General features: G+C 40.4%; 1 protein-coding gene across 12 annotated transcripts in view; it reads right to left on the reverse strand.

Moving 5' to 3' along the window:
- Positions 1 to 21,493, reverse strand: part of magi2a (membrane associated guanylate kinase, WW and PDZ domain containing 2a) — a 246,757-nt gene extending 225,264 nt beyond the window's left edge. For all 12 annotated transcript variants that reach the window (XM_078941916.1, XM_078941915.1, XM_078941914.1 and 9 more), the window contains exon 1: positions 21,025 to 21,493. In XM_078941916.1, the coding sequence (XP_078798042.1) occupies positions 21,025 to 21,325 (301 nt within the window). In that variant the 5' untranslated portion in view covers positions 21,326 to 21,493. The remainder of the gene's footprint in view (positions 1 to 21,024) is intronic.
- Positions 21,494 to 22,392: the final 899 nt, after the last annotated feature.

Here is a 22,392-nt window from a genome sequence, read left to right on the forward strand (position 1 = left end):
CAGTTAACATCACTCAGTGATGGTCTTTAGGCAAGACCCTTAACGCTACTGCCTCCCGAGCGCGGTTTCGGCTGCAGCTCACCGCTCCCCAAGGGGATGGGTCAAATGCGGAGAAAGAATTTCCCTTCGTGGGATAAAATACAGTGTATAAAAAAAAAAAAAAAGCAGCCGAAGCGACTACAAATCAAACCAGATGTGACAACACAAAAGCAGAGAACCTACGGGATGAGACAATTACACAATACAGACCTTATTATGTCACAGCAGAATGGGTTACATTTGTTACAGTACAAGGTTTGAATGTAGTGAACAGGGGAGGAAGTTTTTATTGAAGGAGTGGCCATGAAAACATTAAGTCAGGGGTCATTTTGACCCCATGAAGAAACGGTTTAATAAGAACATAATTGTGTTGGACATTTTTTGCCTATCCAAGTGAATGGATTTTAAAACATAAAAAAAGGGCCTGTACCACACTATTCGTAAGCCTTTTATAGTAAACAATATCCATACATATACTTTGGTACACAAAATGATACATTTTATTATAAAAGAGCTTCACGGTTGCACAGTAGTTAGCGCTCTTGTCTCACAGCAAGAAGGTCCCTGGTTCAAGTCCTGGCGGGGACCTGAAACAGAACACCAATGGGGGACCCTTCTGTGTTTTCCCCAGCTTCCTCCCACTATCAAAAAATATGCTTCATAGGTTAATTGGTTGCTTAATTGCCCCTAGGTGTGAATGTGGGTGTGCACGGGTGTGTAATTTGTGACCCTGCGACAGACGGGCGACCAATCCAGGATGTCCCCTGCCTTCACCCACGAGTGTCCAGGATAGACTCCGGCATCCCCATGACCCCGAAAGTAACAAAACGGTTTTAGAAGATGAATGAATATTAGTTATTTTTCTGAGTTCTTTTCCAACCCGGAAGTAAAAACGACTCGACTCTCTGAGGCTCCGATCCGTTCAGAAATGCGTGAACTAGGGTTGTGCCGATGGACGATATCATCGTCCATCGTGATGGGTGACTGACATCCCGATGGAGAGACCACCATCGTGATGCCACGCCCCCGCCACGTTGCGCGTCGACACCATAAGCCGCGGTTACATGTACAAAATATCCTGATGGGATCAATGGTCGGATTAGAATCCAACCGTGTACATGGGCCCAGAAAAATGTTTTCAGAATATAAAAACGTTCACTAAGGTCACAATTTCGGTCGGAATAAATCATTCGCACACGCGCAGTATTCGCACATGCGCAGTTTGAAAACCGGAAGAGGATACAACTTCCGCCGAGCGGCTTTTTTTCCAAACTTTATTGAAGGTAACAATTCAATACAAAACGATAACAGCGCCGAGCGGCTATATGCATTGACATGTCAGCTCGGTAAAATACGAGACGATCTTCTAAACGTGCTTTTAATAATGTTACGGTTATTATGAAACACCTGTTCGCTCATCATTTGAATTTTAATCCGTGTGGTCAGTGCTTTTTCTGAACGTAGCCAGGATTAGCAGTATGCTAACACGGGCTAACAACATTAGCTTTGGGTGGCGCTGCATCCTGTGAATAACATCAGCCTTTATTTAGTCGGGACACGACTGGAAACACAAATCCGCGTGATTGATTGAATGTTTTCTAAGGACTGAGCGACATTTCTGCTTTGAAGCTCAAACCGCTGTGTGTCTGCTGACGATCCGAACTGTGCTCAGACACACGTTTAGACCCGGTTCTGAGTTTGATAGCTCGTACCCCTAGAGCTGCGGGACGGATCGCAGTCTTAAATCTCCCACACATACCGCTCATGTACCCCCCCTTCCCATCAAACATAAAGCTGTAAATCCGCCCTCCGCCGGTCCACTTCGCTAGTTAAGTGCGGGAGCGGACCACTTCTTTTCTATTTTGCTTGTTACTTTTTCTGTAAAAGTCACTTCCCTCAGTTTATACTGGATCATCGCGGATTAACCATTAGTTGGGAAATAAAAGAAAAAAAGCAAAATAACGAATAGCAGTTATATAAGAACGAAAAATGTAAAAATACCCCCCCCCCCCCCCCCCCCGACGATGTCATCGTCCATCCCGATGGTTGACAGCAAACATCGTCAACGGCCAAATTAGGGGACATCGCCCAACCCTAGCGTGAACGGATCAAAATACCGCTTTGGGGGTCTCTTTTTGGGAGGAATGAACATTAGAAAACACTTAAAAGGTGGAAAAAACTGATTTGACATGGTATATGCTCTGTATACATAAAGTACATCAGGTTTTTAAATGGTCCAATCTTTACCGGACAAGCTGGTGGTCGGAGAACCCAAAAAATCTGCAGCATCAGTATGGGTGCAATTGACTAAGGCTTGATGCTGAATTAAATGCACGAGAAGTTAATGAATATAAGGAGCAATGTGTGGCTCCATGGATCCAACAAAAGTTTTATTTATCTTTCAGAATTAAGGGGGAAAAACAACAACCAAAGACCGCCTCACTGTGATCCAGATGAATTCAGCCAGAGCTGGATGACTTTTTTTCTCTTCTCCTCTGCCAACCCTCTTTCTTCGAGTCCTTCCAGTGCTTTCTGCACCTCTACTACCCATCAGGTCTGTCTGTCTCTCATGGCCAGCTCTCGGTTTTTCTGAGTGGGCTCCCCTCTTTTGCTGATTGACTGAAATGCATGAATAGTGCCTGCCAGCTCAAGGATGAACAGATTGAGCTGCGCAGCCTCTTTCTTCGTTCCTCCCGACCCTGTTTAAGCTTCCCTGTTCCCACTGAAGAGCTGGACAAATGTGGTAAAGAGACTATGACAGATAATACTGAATATGTAAGAATCACGTGGATGTATTTAACGCAACAAGACATAAATGCCACAAAAAAAAAAAGAATAGCAGGAATCTACAGACCAGCAACTGGAAGTAGTGTCATCAGAAAGCCTGTCTTGAGATCAAGACTCCTCAGGTTGAGACAGCAGAGTAAGACGGATGCAATCAGAGCAAAGACATGTTATCGCACACACTCATGCAAAGCAGAGACAGATATTGAATGGACGCGCTAATGATGTGCCTCATTGTTCTCTGCCGAATCCATACTGCCAGGCGGATTAATCGATGTCCTGTTTACGTTCTTATTGCAGAGTATTTAAAATGTCCAAAAGTGCTGCTCTGTCAGTTCTGCTGGAGCCTGTTTAAACACTCCACACTTTAAATCAATACATCAGGTAGATATCAGCATTGGTTCTGTGTGGGCTGTATATCGGTTAATATGGTGGTTGCACTATCAAAGATCAATACCTTTCCTGTGAAGCATTTGCAGTATATTTATTACTTTCCATTTTTTCTGCTTTTGTGTCAGTTGTAAGTTCAATTATTTAAAGGAAAAATTCAATATTTATAATAGCGGCCATGTTTGTCGATGTGTTAAAGCTGTTTACTAACTATAGACTCTGTAAAAGAGTCTATAAATATGAATGGATGGAAAAAAACTCAAATTCATAAATACACATTGATTTACAGCCATTTCACTTCAAATTAAACTGATTTTTCTGATTTTAGATAAACATTTGTCCCCAATTGGTTAAAAAGAACAAAAAAAATAATAAATGTTTTTTAATTAAATCAGCAGGTGAATCTATGTTTAACATGGAGGCACGCTAACTAAACTTGTTATATCAATGTGGCAACCCTTTAACTTCAGGATTGAAGTACATTTGGATAGGGAAGTAGGCGCAGTTCATAGACTAACCACCAGGAGGCTCCTACTAAAATCCAACATGGCAGTGTTTTTGAACGCAGGTTTGGTGACTTTAATGTAGTCTAGCATTAAAACAAAGAAAAAGTTTCCTGGTTTTGACTCTTCTCAGCGACAGAAAATACCACAAATTATTCAAATAACCTTAAATCAATGCAGTTAACGTATTTAGTCTTCTCAGTAGTCAAAGGCATTTGGTAATTCAAAAAACTATGACCCATTTATGGGTTTAAAAGCCACAGTCTTGGGTAGACATGGCCCCAATAGGTCAATGAGATATTTTATCTTTTAGTTTGTAGTCATTAAATGAAGCGATTTTTTTCTCAAAAACATACTAATTGCATTTTTTGTGGGTTTAGGCAAAGTTGGACTAAGTGACAAATCAACAACAGCTCTCTAAATGCAAACATATCGGAGATAAATCAACCATATTTCCTAAAAACAGTCCAATAATCCACTCTATCACCCGCACCATAAAAAACCCATCGTTACATAAAGATCACCACGTCTCTTTTGCGGGTCTGTTTTCCTTCATACACCCAAAAGCGAACCTCAACCTGATGTTTAAAAGGTCACAGAGAAAAAAAGAGACTGCAAAGAAGGCTCTTAGATCCCAAAATGAGCGGGGGAAAAACAAACCAACCCCTGAGCTTCTTAGAGACACTCCAATCACTACAAATTGATCGCTCCCTCCCTTTTTTTGTAGTGAATCAGCAACAACTGGCGTACACTGTGCAGTTATCTTCATATTTATTCCTTTCACCCTGTGAGACGATTTCACCTCCTTCAATGCCTTCACCTCATGTTTTCCCATTTATTTCTCATTCGTATTCATCATGATGAAGTATGAGATTTTCCAAAAAAAAAAAAAAAAAGCAAACAAAATATCCATCTACAACTTTTACTGTTTTCAGATTGACATCCATCAGATTTTGTAGGTTTTCCAGAGGCCGTTTATCTTGTTTTCACAGCTATATTCGTGTTTTACTTTGTATTGCTTGGATTGTTTGCCTCCATGGTTTGGCAGTTTGCTTTCTTTACTATATACTTTTACAGAATAGATTCTCAAAGGAGAATAAACCCGTAAAAGTAGAAGAACTGTCAAAAGTTTCAAAGATAAAAAAAAATGTATCGAACTTTTGAGCAAAACAGTGTCACAGATGTCGGATGACAAACGTGAAAACATTTTGTTTTCATTGTTAAACAAATCACACCTACACAGGCCCACAGAGCACATATACACAGCAGTATAAACAAAGTATTTACAGCTGAAATAGCACATGCTGCATATCTGTGCATATTCTTTATCAAAAGCTTCCCCTAAAAGAATACAAGCGTCATGACAAAGCTCTCACTTTTTATTTCTGACTCGGGGTTTACCTGGAAAAACATGCCGACTGACGGATCGTAAAATTATTATTTTTTTGTTGGTTGATGATGCACTTCTGAAAATAAATGTATGCCGCTTAAGCCTTAGTCACAACTGCCCTTAGGGGTGGATATGGGCTGTCTGCAGGCAAAGAAATAGGCAAACCTGTACCTGTCCATGTACACTAGGCACCGTCTAATTTATTCATTTCTGACAGTCAAGCTGCACCCGAATAACCAACAAGCAACGCTCAATTATCACGCACCCTACAGGCCTCCTACATTACATGTGCACACCCCGTGCATGAAGTATTTGTGCGCAGTCAAGAGCCAGGTTTCACATCTAGCTAACGAAAAGAGTGCAGGAAAGTAAGAAAGATGCCTTTTCTTTAGGCATGCGTGTGAATGCAAGGCGATGAATGTGTGTACTGGATCTGATTGCATTTCAATCATTTTTATGTAAAGTCAAGTTAACTGCCAGTTGTTGGTGTAACACACGTGAGTGCACCTCAAGATGAAGTGGGATTATCCCCACACAGACAAGGAAGTACAAAATGTTGCAGTTCCATCAAAAAAACACTGGAGACTGGTTGCAAAAGGAAGCAATTTCCTAATAGATTTCCTTTTATTGTGTTCTATAAAAATGAAAATATTGTAGCAGTAAAATCTTTGACTGCAGAGGGAAGTCTCCTGAGACAAAGCACTCTTCTAAATGCTTGGGTGTTCAACATCAATGACAAACTGGACTGGACAACTAAAGGACAAAGTGCACAGCCACTACTTACATGTAGCACATGAATCTTACGTCATACATGCGTGATATACGTCATTCATAAGTGTTTCTTGCGTTCGTCGATATGCGCAGATGTTCGTCAAGGCTTTTGGCAGACGGGTCTTTACGTGAATTCAATTTTTAACTGTTCAATGTTTTTGGTCGGTTGACAGTTACGCAGCTTACGCATATTTTACGTAGCTTATACGCAATTGTTACATAAATTCTATACAATTGTGCATGATTTTTGCAAGATGCATTCCCACAACCGTTCACTATGTCCATGCATGTCTAAAAGCGTTTCACATTTTTGCCAGATGAAAAACACACAAATCACGTTCAAATTATGCAATTGATGCACGTATCCCTAATAAATTGCATATAAACGGTTCATACTTTATGTTGATTTACGTGTTCTTTACGTGGTTTTAAATGTGGTTCTTCTGTGGTTTAAATGTGGTTCTTCTGTGGTTTAAATGTGGTTCTTCTGTGGTTTAAATGTGGTTCTTCTTTGGTTTAAATGTGGTTCTCCTGTGGTTTAAATGTGGTTCTTCTTTGGTTTTAACATGGTTATTCTGTGGTTTAAATGTGGTTCCTCTGTGGTTTTAACGTGGTTCCTCTGTGGTTTTAACGTGGTTCATCTGCGGTGTTAATGTGGTTCTTCTGTGGTGTTAATGTGGTTCTTCTGTGGTTTAAATGTGGTTCTCCTGTGGTTTAAATATGGTTCTTCTGTGGTTTTAACGTGGTTATTCTGTGGTTTAAATGTGGTTCCTTTGTGGTTTTAACGTGGTTCATCTGCGGTGTTAACGTGGTTCTTATGTGGTGTTAATGTGGTTCTTCTGTGGTTTTAACATGGTTCTTCTGTGGTTTTAATGTGGTTCTTATGTGGTTTTAACGTGGTTCCTCTGTGTTTTTAACATGGTTCTTCTGTGGTTTTAATGTGGTTCTTATGTGGTTTTAACGTGGTTCGTCTGTGTTTTTAACGTGGTTCCTCTGTGGTGTTAATGTGGTTCTTATGTGGTTTTAATGTGGTTCTTCTTTGGTTTTAACATGGTTATTCTGTGGTTTTAACATGGTTCTTCTGTGGTTTAAATGTGGTTCCTCTGCGGTGTTAATGTGGTTCTTCTGTGGTTTAAATATGGTTCTTCTGTGGTTTTAACGTGGTTCCTCTGTGTTTTTAACGTGGTTCCTCTGTGGTGTTAATGTGGTTCTTCTTTGGTTTTAACATGGTTATTCTGTGGTTTAAATGTGGTTCCTCTGTGGTTTTAACGTGGTTCATCTGCGGTGTTAATTTGGTTCTTCTGTGGTTTAAATGTGGTTCTCCTGTGGTTTAAATATGGTTCTTCTGTGGTTTTAACGTGGTTCCTCTGTGTTTTTAACGTGGTTCCTCTGTGGTGTTAATGTGGTTCTTCTTTGGTTTTAACAAGGTTATTCTGTGGTTTAAATGTGGTTCCTCTGTGGTGTTAATGTGGTTCTTCTTTGGTTTTAACATGGTTATTCTGTGGTTTAAATGTGGTTCCTCTGTGGTTTTAACGTGGTTCATCTGCGGTGTTAATGTGGTTCTTCTGTGGTTTTAACGTGGTTCATCTGTGGTGTTAATGTGGTTCTTCTGTGGTTTTAACATGGTTCTTATGTGGTTTTAATGTGGTTCTTCTGTGGTTTTAACGTGGTTATTCTGTGGTGTTAATGTGGTTCTTCTGTGGTTTTAATGTGGTTCTTTTGTGGTTTTAACATGGTTCTTCTGTGGTTTTAACATGGTTCTTATGTGGTTTTAATGTGGTTCTTCTGTGGTTTTAACGTGGTTATTCTGTGGTGTTAATGTGGTTCTTCTGTGGTTTTAATGTGGTTCTTTTGTGGTTTTAACATGGTTCTTCTGTGGTTTTAATGTGGTTCTTATGTGGTTTTAATGTAGTTCTTCTTCTTAACATGTCCCCTAGACTCTGTGACTGTGGTGGGTGAGGAGAGGATGCAACGGAAACTGGAATCCATCATGGACAGTCCTCAACATCCTCTGCATTAGACCATGGGTGCACTGAACAGCTCCTTCAGTCAGAGACTCAAATACCCTCTCTGCAGGAAGGAGCGCTTTAGACGGTCTTACCTCCTGTCAGCTATTGGATTCTACAACCCCTCATTCACAATGGACACTTGTGTTCATGCGTTCTATTCTATTCTATAAATCATCCATTTAGATTTTATTAGAGCTCCAATTTGCACGTTTGGGAGCTTGTTTCTATCAGCCCCATGAGTGAACTGCATAAAACTTTGCCCCACCCCACTGCAATTTTATTCTATTTTGTTGAGGTGAGCAGCGTAAACTCTGATGAAAGTGCCGCTTTAGACTTCATTTATTGTAGAATCCTGTGGCTGACGCCAGAGATTGTCCGTCGATGTTATCTGTCTACAATTAAGCTCTCTAACAGTCAAAGGACAAATGTGAGGCGCAAGATCGATCAGTTCAGAGCAACAAAAGTAAAAGCTGTGCTGCTAATGATCCTTCAACATTTCAACCTTGGTGCACCTTTTAGCCTGCCTGCAGAAATTCTGTTGACCAAAGGTTTCGTTCTGAACCACACACTGACACATTTGGAGCTGTGGAGGTGCACAGCTGTGAGGCAGGAGAGAGCCCAGTATTTATCAGAGCAGCAGTGTGAAACATCACCGTGCAGTTTTACCTGCAGTCTCCAATATTTGTTAAAGTTGGAAGACAAAATTGTCAACGGAAATAAGACCCGATTAATCACCCGGCTCTGGCTAAGCTGTTGTTGATGCTGCTCGGAGTGTTGATGCAATCAACTCGAACGCTGGTAGTTTTAAAATCTTAGGAATGTCAGAAACAATCTTTTAAAAGGTAGCCTCAAGGAAACATGCTAGGCTCAACGGAGATATTATCGACTGCAGCAGATTAGAGTATTAAGATATGCCTCCTGGTAACTTAGCTTCTGTGGGGTATAACTTCTTGCAGAGAGTCACAATATTATATCTTCCACTTGAAACCGCACTCGACTGTATTTTTAAGACGCAAGAACAAGAAAGAGTAGCATTTTTCAACTGTATCCATGGGAAATTGAGTTTCCTGTGGAAAAAATTGCACAAAAACTTTAACTCTTCAACGTTGTAACTAACTACAGCAAACAATGCACACTCTTTGACCGTTTATGCAATTAAAAAAAATTCCCACAGATTCTGACGGCTCGTACATCAGCTTTTTGCCGAAATGCAAAGTGCTGCATATCAACACATAGCTGCTTTCCTTCGCGTCAGAATCAGCTGGAATTATGTTAATTGCGTAACCGGTTGAAGAGTTCCGGTAGTTCAAAGAGCGTCAACACTGGCGCTAAAGGTCCAAGGTTTAAGACCCACTCTGAAGTAAACAGCGTTTTTGGTACTTTTCTGAAGATGGAGGACGTGTATATAAAAAAAAAAAAAATTAAGACTGCATTTCTGAGTATTTCTGTGTTCAATTTTTTATGAATCAGGAGCAGACAGAATAAATACAGTTGGAAAAAGATCGTATTGGTGATGTAGAAAATACACTGGCCGGGCCACAATCTTTGAGCACCTAGCAATGGGGAGGACGGAGGGAGTAGCTTTGCAGCAAAAGTCCCGCCCACAAATAAGAGGCAAATTTCTAATGAACTACTGCCGCTCTAGAGTAACTATGTCCTAGAAAACAACAGCTTTTAAAAAATAAAAATAGCTAAAAAGGCATAATTATAATTAAAAGACACTGTGGATGCTTTGAAATAGATCAAAAGATGATCAGAGTGCGACTTTTAAGGGTTACCTTCCACCTGGTTATTGAACCCCTCTTTAACCAGCTTGGAAACGGCCATCGACCATGCTTTAGGTTGAGTTCATTTGCATTTGTGTGGAATACAGTTGCAACCATTCACAGGCGTTAAGCTGCTCCGTGTCAGCTTTCTGCAACAGATGCTTGCCGCTGACAAGGAGGCAAACACAGTTAAAAGTGTGTGTGAGCGTGTTTGCGTCTCTGCACCTTATCATTACCTGTCCCCAGAGGTGAGCCTGGCAGTCACACAGTGTAACAGCAGCAGCAACAACAGGATCTCTCCGGCAGACTTCTGTCAAGCATGATTGCGCAGAATGTGGTAAGTGGTGCAAGGCTCCAGGGATGCAATACGCACATACACACACTAACACACACGAAGATGGCAGCTCTTTAAAGTCTGCGTGCGAATGACACTCTCAAGAGTTGCACTTGTTGGTGCAACTTGACACTCTCAACGGGACCCCAGCAAAAAGACAAACGAGTCGGACTGTTCTCAGAGTCATTAACACACTTGCAGCCTCTCTTGTTCGACACAACTTCACCAGGAATTACACTGTGACATCTTTCAAATCTCCAACAGAGAAGTGATCAGTCCAGATCTATTATCCCTCCCATCAGTCATTGCATTACTTGGACAGACACCGTTAACTTGGGGGTATTATAACATGATGAGATTCCCTCGAGTCCCATGTGTCGTTTCTCATAATAGAGCTTTTTTTATCAAGGATTTCGTTCTTCAGACGGCTGTATGGAAAACAACGAAATGTTTAAAATCAGCTGCTTTAACCTTCAATGTGTGGAAGGAACACAGCTCCAGGGTACAGACAGGCCCCCCCCATCAGTGGAAGAGAAGTCCCCCAGGCTTGGCTCCTCCACTACACACAGACACCAACCTCAGGCCAGTTCCCTACCTACCCACAATTCCCACCTTCCATTCACCTCATGTCAGTGGGGTACTGGGCCCTTTGAGTGATAGACCCCAGAGGATGCAAGAACCCCAGTCTTGTCTACAACATTAAGGCCTTCATCCGTCCTTTCCTGTGTTTATTTGACCTGTATATGGTGAAATCTGAGCACACGTGATGGTGTGAGAAATGTTAATATGATGTTAATATGATGCAATGTTTAAAAGGGAGATGACAATTATAATGTATAGAATTATAATAATTATAATTATTTCAATATTATACAGCAAACATGTAAAGATATTGGACATTCAATCATTTTCATGAAAGGAACAAATAAATAAATGAAATTAAGCCAAGGGGTTAGCAATTGTTGATCAGACTGAGAGGGGCTAAATTCTTTCTAGCTTTTTTTTTCTAGTTTGGGCTGATTTTTCTATCAAGCTGATCTGATCTTGCGGCAGATTCCTGTGTTGAATTTCCAAAGTTGATTGTTCCTATGAATGAATGACAAAGTAAGTTGGAAGCCACACATCAGACACATACAAACCAAAGTCTCAAAAAGTATTTCAAGCGTAAATAAATCTAAACATATATTAGAATACAACAGTAGATATTTATTGTACTGCTCCTTAATACTACCATACTGTATAGAAATTTGGGGGAATAATTATAAGAGCTCACTACATCCTCTCTTTTTACTTCGAAAACGAGCCGTCAGAATTGTACATAAAGCCGGATATCTTGATCATACAAACAATTTATTTTTTCAATCTAGAGTTTTAAAACTGAATGACCTTGTGGAACTTCAAGATCAAACTGATAAGAAACACAAAGAAAAGTTTCTGTGTCGGTGTGTGGCACTAAACTTTGGAACGGGTTAAGTAATGAGCTCAAAAAATGTTCAAATATTCAAGAAAACGTATAAAAAAACTCTTATTTCAGGATATGAAGATAAGAGGATTTAAGGATCAACAGGTGTTTGAATAACTACAATACAAATACATGTGTGAACTTGATTGTGGTGAAATAATCAAAGCCCTTTTAATTACGACCAATGAGTATTACATTGTAATGTGCATTAATGATTACTCAAAGGTTTGAATTACAATCAATTAGCTATTGATTTTGTTTACTTGATCTGCAATGTGTAGCAATAATTACTGGTTTAATGTGATCATGTGTTCTAATGATAATCAATTATTATTACATATCGGTACCGTTACTGTTTACTGAAATCATGAACGAATGTTTTCTGAAGATCATCAATCATTACTAGGCACTGGATTTATTTACTTCAAGAGAATCTATCTGATCAGAACCGGATTTAAAACACTGTAAAACTATCAAATAGATGAACTCTTTTTAATCTATGCATTTCATCATTTCTGTAACGAGTTTGATAAATGTGTGTAAATTCTTTATTGCCTTGACTACAATGCTTGAAATAAATCAATCAATCAAATCAAATCCATCAAATGTTACCAAGCACACAACGTGTAATAGAAGCTGTGACCCAAAGCACAAGCCAGGTCTACTCATTCCTGGTCCTTGAGATCTACCAGCCCGACTATTGTCCTGATCTCCAAGCCCTGCTAGCTGCTGATTCGTTCAATCAGATGTCTCCAAATTCTGATTGAATGTACACACCTGGTCCAGGTAATCGGCAGTGAGAAGTGCAGGGAGAGCTGAAGATAGGCAGGACGGTAGATCTCGAGGACCAGGAACTGCGAGCAGCCCTGGTGTGAGCCGTGTTTACAGGTCCACACATCGCCGTTACCAGAGGACCTGGACAGGTGTGTTAGACCACAAAGCAGACAGGCAACTAGCAGTTTTGCTGTAACAATGCCCAAAAGAGTCCTAGTGTCATCTTAAACATCCTCTGTCCTGTCGACTGAATGCTGTGACCTTATTTAAGATGTAAATAAGGGTTTATGTCAATTTAAACACATTTAAGACAAATTCTGACCAAAATTCTGATCTAAAATAGTTTGCCATAGAACTGAAACGTGTTCAGGGTGGATCCCTGCCTTCACCCAACTGTACCTGGGAAGGGATTCAAAAGATGGCACATTAAAAAATGAGCTTTTAATAAAATGAGCACAAAATGTAACTAAATTACTAAGACAATTAAAAAAAAACAAAAATTCGCTGTTAAGAACTTTGTGATTTTAGTTTGGAAAATGGTGACCAAAAAACTCAAATTAAACCAGTTTAAGAAAGATGCCCCAGAATAAAAGTATGAAGTATGAAGCAGGGTTTGGTAATAGTTTATACCTGTTGAGTTTATGTGTAACATTACTAAATCTGACTGACAGAAGTAGCTGTAACATGAGTAAACATTGAGATATTTGATAAATGATACACTTTCTTGTGTTTTTAAACATGTAAGTTGCTAAAAAAAAAAAATAATAATAAAACTTATTTCATTTGATTTTGTTATAAATGTGTAAAAATCATGCATCAAAAAGCTTTAGAAACAAAGACATTAACATTGAACATGACAAGTATCTACATTTATACTAGAGCCATTATGGTCCATTCACTGAGAATAATCACGATGTAATTTAATTTCATGGTTGTTTTTTTTGAGCCTTCAGGGGAAAAACCCAACACCACAGTCCATTACAAACTTGAAATCTTGAGAAGCCGTTTGGGAGGTTAGCGGTGCTCAAGCAGCTGTAAAGACTTCTCCCCAACACCTGCTAACGCTAAGTGGGCACCCAGCTCGCAAGCCGACTGCCTCAGGCTGACCTGGAAATGTCTGCTTTTACCTGCACCCGACAGCACTCAGTGAAGCTCCATCAGCCCACGCTTCCCAGCTACAGTAAGTGCTTCTCCATCTCCATGAAAGATGCAGCGAGGATGCAATAATCCTCAACTCTAATGCAAAACTAAACTGGCACATTTGTATGGAAAATGTCAAAAAAGAAAAGAGCATTCGATTCTGTAAAGATGGAGCGTTTATGAATTACTGACAGATCAGAGCCATTCAAAGGTTAAATCTAAATAAAGGGGAGGGGATTTGTCACGATTACAATACACTTCGTTGAGGTTCTTGCAGGAAGCTGACATGCCTTTCTGAAAGCTTTGTGAGGATTAAAAAGCAGCAGATAACAGATGAATCACCAGGAAGACATGACAATGCTGGATTAGACCTCCTAAAAACACAACGGTGGAAAGTCTAAGACCTTGCTTTAACGCAGAGCCGACCACCCTGACAGCTGGCATCCATTTGCACTTTCAGAACCATTTCTCCTGAAAGCTAATTGAATTTTTCAGAGTCAAATCTTTGCAGCTTTGACAAATGGGGCTCTCAATGGGATTTGAGCCGCTTTTAAGATGAGAAAAGATTTAAATGTTTTAGAAATGTGCATCGTTATACATTACAGACATCCGAAAATGTTTTCCTCCAGTAGAACTTAACATGTCTCTGGAAATATACCCTATATTTTATTACAAAACTTTTTTGTTTTCATCAGATCCTCATTACATCCTGATAGCAAACTAATCTCATCTTCACTTCAGAGGCGAATAAACTCCCAAATGTCATTGGAGAGCGTCTATGTGAATGAGAGATAAAGCCTGAGGGTTTTTGACAAAATTAAAAATTGAAACTTCATTACACTGAAGTGCTTGCAACAGTAAGACCACCGTGACTGTTTGTCATGCGGATGAGAAAAGTTAGTGAAGAAGCAGAAGAAGAAGCAGAGCTTGATGCAAACGTCTTCCTGAATCAATCAGCGTTAGGTGCTCGCAGATTGGTCTGCTTTACTGAAGGGCCAAAGCAAAGATTTGTTTGAGTGGTCACATATGGGTTTGGGCCCTCCCCTCTCAGTTTTAATTGTACCTTAGACATGTATGACTCTTGGTAAGAGGGGGGTTTAACCAGGAGATGTCCTCTCAGTGCCCTACCTTCCAGTTTTAACTGTACCCTTCAGTAGATGCATCCTTTTCCCACAAAATGATACACTCCAACACGAACACACAAACAAAAACACAGACAAGGAAGGTGGGACCTCTGATCCCGTACCCCATGGCGGGGGAACCGGGTCATTGGCTATGGCAGCCGTGGCCTTTGGGTTAGGGTTGGGCCGATGGACGATATCATCGTCCATCGTGATGGGTGACTGACATCCCGATGGAGAGACCACCATCGTGATGCCACGCCCCCGCCACGTTGCGTGTCGACACCATAAGCCGCGGTTACATGTACAAAATATCTTGATGGGATCAATGGTCGGATTAGAATCCAACCGTGTACATGGGCCCAGAAAAATGTTTTCAGAATATAAAAACGTTCACTAAGGTCACAATTTCGGTCGGAATAAATCATTCGCACATGCGCAGTATTCGCACATGCGCAGTTTGAAAACCGGAAGAGGATACAACTTCCGCTGAGCGGCTTTTTTTCCAAACTTTATTAAAGGTAACAATTCAATACAAAACGATAACAGCGCCGAGCGGCTATATATATTGACACGTCAGCTCGGTAAAATACGAGACGATCTTCTAAACGTGCTTTTAATAATGTTACGGTTATTATGAAACACCTGTTCGCTCATCATTTGAATTTTAATCCGTGTGGTCAGTGCTTTTTCTGAACGTAGCCAGGATTAGCAGTATGCTAACACGGGCTAACAACATTAGCTTTGGGTGGCGCTCCATCCTTTATTTAGTCGGGACACGACTGGAAACACAAATCCACGTGATTGTTTGAATGTTTTCTAAGGACTGAGCGAAATTTCTGCTTTGAAGCTCAAACCGCTGTGTGTGTGCTGACGATCCGAACTGTGCTCAGACACACACGTTTAGACCCGGTTCTGAGTTTGATAGCTCGTACCCCTAGAGCTGCGGGACGGATCGCAGTCTTAAATCTCCCACACATACCGCTCATGTACCCCCCCCCCTTCCCATCAAACATAAAGCTGTAAGTCCGCGCTCCGCCGGTCCACTTCGCTAGTTAAGTGCAGGAGCGGACCACTTCTTTTCTATTTTGTTTGTTACTTTTTCTGTTAAAGTCACTTCCCTCAGTTTATACTGGATCATCGCGGATTAACCATTAGTTGGGAAATAAAATGAAAAAAGCAAAATAACGAATAGCAGTTATATAAGAACGAAAAATGTAAAAAATACCCCCCCCCCCCCCCCCCGACGATGTCATCGTCCATCCCGATGGTTGACAGCAAACATCGTCAACGGCCAAATTAGGGGACATCGCCCAACCCTACTTTGGGTGCTTGGTTCCTTGGCCCGGCGGCCCTCTCTCCACGCAGGGAGAGGGGATGCAGAGCCAGGGATCACATCGCATCTGAGCTTGGGGGTGTCCGTGTCCCTGTGCTGTGGGTTTTGGTCCCTGTCCTTGAGCGCTGGGCCTCTACCTAATTCCAACAGTGGGTGAGCCTGGTCGGGCCTGGTTGGGCTCTTCGGGGACCCCCACTACTATTGGGCGCCCTCCTCCTGCCCCCCTCCTGCTGTTAGATCAGATTAATCCATTAGGAATTGCATTTGTGAATTGCCTCAAAAATGGACCAAAATCACGTTTGTTTAGTGGTCGAGTTCTGGCTTCATTCACAGTCACCTTATAATGTACATGTCTGACTGGGAAAAGTGTGAAAAGTGTGTAGTGAGGATTATTACAGCCCTAAAACATCTATAACAGCTGTAAATAACACAGATGAGCAGCCATATAAATGAATCCAGAATAAAATATTCAGATGGTTTAATACTCATCTACATACATGCATTACAATAGAATATTGTTATTTAGTTTAAAAATGTATTTGAAATGCAAACAAAATGAGATTTTTACAGCATAAAGCTCCCTTTCTCTACGGCCAAAGACAGATTTTGATTAACCCTTTAACACTGGAGAAGTCGCTGGTGACCCTTAAATAACACACCCTCTTTGACAAACCGTAACGCTTCAACCACGATACACGCCAATCCGCTGATTTCGATGCGGAGAAAAGCGACTGTGATGTCAATTTTGCACCGATATGCAACACTATTGTCAAGTGTTGCATATTGGTGCAAAGCGGTTTTTCTCCACTTCAGAATCCTCTGGAATGACGTTCATTATGTAAATCGGTTGAAAGGTTACAGTAGTCAAAAGAACGTCAAAACTGGAGCTAAACCTCCAATGTCAAAAGGGTTCAATAAATGACAAAATGAGATAAATGTATCAAGTTACTAGGGAGGTGGGTCATCTCACCCAAATTCACCCCATTTTCCACTTTTCTTTGCTGTTTTCTGCCCCTGAAAAGGACCAGCCTAAAGGGTTAAAGCACAACATTATTCCAAATATTCCTAAATAGGAATTTTGAATAACTACCCGATCACATGTGTCAATCCAAGATTATTAGTTTGATTTAATTAAAAAAAAAAGTTTCACTGGTCAACTAAAAAACATTCCTCATATTAGTTTGTGTCAAATAATAAAAATAAAAAGTTCTCCCTGAACATTCTGCACATGGCTCCATAAAACAAAATGAAAATTATGCAAATATGGCGTTTGCTTAAACTGCTGTGATGTTGAATGTTTTATAGCAAATCATTTGTTCCCTTTGAGGCCTGTTTCCTGAGCTAAATCGTCTTGAGTGCCACCATTCCTCTGATTGTTCAAACCGAACGCTCTGGGTGATGTTTATTTTACTAACAGCCTAAAAAGCCCTTCAGAAATCCCCGGCCTAAGAATCTCTATCGCTGCAGTTAATTCTGTTCCAAAACTGCAAACACAGATGTGCATGACTGAGCATTTACAAAAACAATACAGATTTACATGCAGCGCTTTGTTTTGTTTTTTTAACCAGAGCAGAGCTCAAGATGTGCAACACGACTGCAGCTGCTGCTTTGTGCAGAGAGAGGAGGACTCTTGAGGAAGTTCAAAAGAAGCCGTGGAGTGTTTTTGGTGCACAGCAGCTGAAGCTGGGCCACAAAGACCAACGGCTGAGTGACATTTACTCGGACATGATACTTTCTGAAATCGCACGGGAAAGATTCAGGACATGGAAAAAGTTTAGTAAAATAGTGATCAGGTCCTAACAATATGAACAACAACTTGAAACAATCTGACTGGATCAGATGACGTTGCAGTGACGCAGTTTGACAAATTTGTAGGGATGGAAAAAATACATTTTGGGCACTGAGCGTCATGATTCGTGGTAAACTAGAAAAACGTAAATAAAGTAAATATTATTTTCCGTGGATCTGAGTTGGAGATCCATATGCAGTTGGCTCAACACATTTGCCAGTTTCTGAGGTTAAAATCGACAAATTTGAGCGGAAACTCCAAGTGAGGCTCGGGAGCGCTGTGCCCCATGTCTGACGGCAGCGCTCAATGTTAACAGAGACGTGCGGTGAGAACGCTGCTGTATGCCAGCAGAAAAACCTCTAGGTGAGGCCTGCCTCACCAGCAGGGGGCAGGCGTGAGCTGACAGCTGCTTTGTAGCTACACTGGTGCCGTAGAAACAGACTAAGGATGTCTTTCTCCATTAAGTGGGAGAAACTCATTAAACTAACGGAAAAAAAGGACAACTTTTCCAACAGATCATAGAGCTTTTTGTGGAGAAGGATGGCGCATGGACTCAAAAAACATGTTTTTCAATTTTTGTTTATTAAAAATAACAAAGTAATAAGTTGAAAGAAATTGTGAGTAAAAATAAATTTTAGGCCTAAATAATTATTTTTATGATCATTTTCACAGACAACATTTGATAACATTAAAGCACCAGAATTTGAAGTTGGAAAGATACTATATAAATAGTTCCTTGGGGTCCAAATACAGATTTGTGCTGAACACTGAAATATTGTTTACAGTATATATGAATAATTTATGCACAAGAAGAGTGTTCTGTCCATGTCTATAAAAGAAATATTCTCTGTAGGACAAATATGTTCTTGTGTGGATCGTTTACTCTGTTACCTGCTGTTGGATGAAAGGTGAACTATTCAATTCTTGCAATTGTAAATCTGACTCCAGAGGAGTCGGTGCCTCACCAGCCATCAACCTCACCGCACGTCACTGGTAACAGCAGTATTGGTTCAAAACAACAGATACAAACAAGACTGATAAATGGACCAGGAAGTAAATAATTGCATTGTAGCAAACTGTTAGTTTCTCTTCCTGTTGTGTCTTTACTGTCTTGGTCTTTTTATGTATGTGTGATGCAAACAAAAAAAAGACGTCGACAAGCTTGCTTCTACCAAGCTGGGTCAATTACAGTTGGCTGAAGGTGAAGCACGGTAATAGAACGTGTGTTGTGTGCACTAAACATGTGACAGACCATTTATTGAAAATTGGCTGTGAACCATAAGCTTCCCATTGCTAGGGATCTATTAGGAATACCATGTATCCCTAAATACCATTTACCTGAAAAACGGTCAATTACTGCCTCTGACTGTAAACAGTCTATAACAGGGGTCCCCAAATCCAGACCTCGAGGGCCGGCTTCCTGCTGGATCAGGTATGTTTAGCCAATAAGGAGCTTCAATGGCAGGTGGGTTGGAAAACATGTAGGACGCCGGCCCTCGAGGTCTGGATTTGGGGACCCCTGGTCTATAAGGAACAAGTATACATCTTCAAAAATAAAGTCAGAATATCAGTAGATTTTTAAAATATTGGACCGATACCGATACTGGCACTAATATATCGCCCATCCCTAGTTTCTATGGCAACCACTCTCGCAGACACGCAAAGAGCTCGTTGGAAGTCCACACCGCTGCCACTTGTAATAATTTAGGATCATCAAGAACGTGTAAAAAAAAAAAAAAAAAAAAAAAAAAACAGGTAGCAGAGCGACAATGATTATTCTGACACATAGAATGACTGAGTAATAGCTGTTTATTTCACTATAGAAGTCTATGGGATTTTGCCACAAAAGGTAGCTAAATCTTTCAAGTATAGTCAGTGTATTGAGATGTGCATCGAATCATGAGAGAAGAAGAAAAAAAACTCTACAAATTTGACTAAAAACTTAGCGGTCTCTCTCTGAAACAGATTGTTAAAAAGTAAAATTCATGTTTACCAGATTTTGTTTCGTTTTTTTTTATGCTAGGCAGCATTCTGCGATTTCTAAAACATGTAAATTTAAGTTAAAGAAAAGTAAGCTTCAAAGAGCTTTTCATTTTAATGACACATGCACATTGATATATAAAAGTTAAAGGAACCATGTTCTTTGACTCTCAGACGAAGCGGAATGCCGCGACACATAAAACAAGAGTTAGTACTCCTCTGCTGCAGTGATAGGAAAACCCCCAGCCTGCAATAAACACCAGCAGTCCTGCTCCAAAACTGTGTTTTTCCCTATATAATATTTATTTAATGTAAATATCAATCATATTAACAACTTAAGACCATAAACAGCTCATCAAAAAAAAACAAGATTAGAGCTGCAGCAGAATATCACTCACTTCAGCAGCTGCTGGAGCGTATCAAAATTTCATGAAAAAAAAAAGAAAGTTACATTAATTTGGTGCAGGCTTGGCTGCTCCTTTAATAAATCCCTGTAGTGTTGGTGAACGCACAAACACACACGCACATATGCACCGCAGGGGCTGAGACTTTGATCCAAAGCTTCTTACAGGGCTTTTGACGATTTTTCTCCCAGATCCGGGTTTCAGCACCCAAAAAAAAAAAAAATAAAGCTGCCAGCATCTGAGGCAGCAGAGAAGTTTTCCTCCTGGTTCTGCAGCACTGACGCCCACATCCAACCCAGCCATCCATCCTGTAGATCTCCCCATCACCTCGTCGCACTTTATGGTCTTTTGCATTTACCTCCATGCCCCCCCATTATATTGATAAAGGGATACGTGCTCTAATATTAATACGACATCCCACCAAATTCAATTGAGTCCAGTCAATGCACTGCATATTGGATAATACATATTGCACAGTCTGAACAGGGCAGTAATTACAAAATTTAAAAAGTTACATTTAGAAATGACCTGAAGCAGTGTTAAAAAGAAAAAAGGGTTACACTTAAATATCAGGTAAGGGGGTATAAAATATAGAATTTTGAAACATCTCCTTTGAATGTTGTTCATGAAATTGCTAGAATTTGTCAATTGGATTATGTCAAAATATCATTACTGACACATTTGACTGAATTGATAGGTTTGTTGTTGATTTTTTTTTTTTTTTTTTTTTTTTTTTTTTTTTAACTATCTGGATGTAATGAAAAGTTTTTGCAAAAATAAAAAAGTGTACAAACCTTTTCCTTCAGTAAACACACCCTCCTTCAAAACATTTAAAGACGAGAACGGGAATAATCTGGAATTATAATCTGCTAGAGTGACAGAACACTCTTTCAGAATAATAATTAAAAAAAGAAAAGAAAAAAAAAGGCTGATTTTGTGAGCTTTTAGGAGACAATAGCAGCAGTTGTCTCGAAAAGCTTCAGGGAGGCAGAAAATGTGGGGGAAAGTTGGAGAGAAGAAAAAAAAACTCACCTTGTTTGACACACTTGATCCGGACGGGCTCTTTGCTGTGTCTGACCACAGCGTGGACGTCCCTGGTGGTGAGTCCGGCCACGGGGGTGTCATTGACTTCCAGCAGGAGTTCATCCTGGAAGAGTTTGCCGCTGTGGCACGGCGCTCCTCCCGGGGGAAGCTCGCCGATAACCGGGAACTGTCCATTCTCTGCGCCGCCCTTCAACTCCAGCCCCAGCTCCCCCTCCTCATTCCTGCAGAGGACACTCTCGTGGACTTTGTTGGTCCAGTGGTTCTTTCTCTTCTTCAGGCTCTTGGACATGGCTGGAAAGCTGTGGAAATCACATGAGTGCGGCTGAAGGGGGGGGAAGAAGTTTGCCAACTCTCCAAATGTGTCCCCTTTCAGGCGTGAACGGTACTTGTATCCCTGTCAGCGCGCGCGCGGCAGCTGGATCATCAGGCTGCCTTGGCGATAACTGAGAACTGCCCAACTTGTGGTGCGTTCAGGGTCCTCTACAAAGATAGGATATAACAGTAACGTAGGGAAAATGGCGGGCGAACAACCGTTTAAAAGCATGTAAACCGATTTACAACGGTTAATTAGCTCACGAGAAGTAATCAGAAAAGTTGGTACAACAACAAACTGGTTTACTGTATGCGTCAATGCAATTATTGTAAAACGTTTAAACTTTGAGAAACAAATAACGCTTATAATTGACGTGAAGTTAACTTTTGCGACATATTTCCAAAAACTCAATTCGACTAATTGCTAATTTAATGCAAAAAGTATTCAACGTAAGTAAAACACTCCAAAAATCACGATCAAAGTTACAAATGTTAACATTTCCGGTGGCATTTGAAAGCAACATCTGGATCCAACCAACTTAAGTGACCCGGATGTGAAGGAAGGAGGAGGAGGAGGAGGAGAAGAGAGGCTAGGGTTTTCCCAAATCCAGCTTTCCACTAAGGGAAAAAAAGGGAAAAATGAAAGTGAGCAGCAGAATTTTAATATTTCGAACCACTCTGCAGGGAATTAAGGGAAGCATTTATTTTTGAAACGCTGAAAGATAAAATTTTACTCTCGGTCAAAGTGAACAGAGGATTAAACTTTTAATTGAAAGTATTTCAAATCATAATTAATGTAACCTTCAAAATAAACGTCCTCTGCTCTTTGAGCTTTTATGCAGCTTCAGCGTCTCTCCACATCAACACAGACTTTATTTATTTTTTTTCAAGAACATGAAGAGGTCACCGTTTTCAGATACTGTGCTTGAAAATGTTATTACTTTTACTTTTTTCTCCACAGACTTAATTTCATCAAACATCCTTTAAAACTCCAGAGATTTTTAAACGTTTATGAACACCAGTGAATCTCACCTTTCTAAACTA

This window comes from Oryzias latipes, chromosome 23 (genome assembly GCF_053564925.1).
Source record: "Oryzias latipes strain Hd-rR chromosome 23, Olatipes_Hd-rR_3.1".
In the NCBI taxonomy this organism is placed as follows: domain Eukaryota; kingdom Metazoa; phylum Chordata; class Actinopteri; order Beloniformes; family Adrianichthyidae; genus Oryzias; species Oryzias latipes.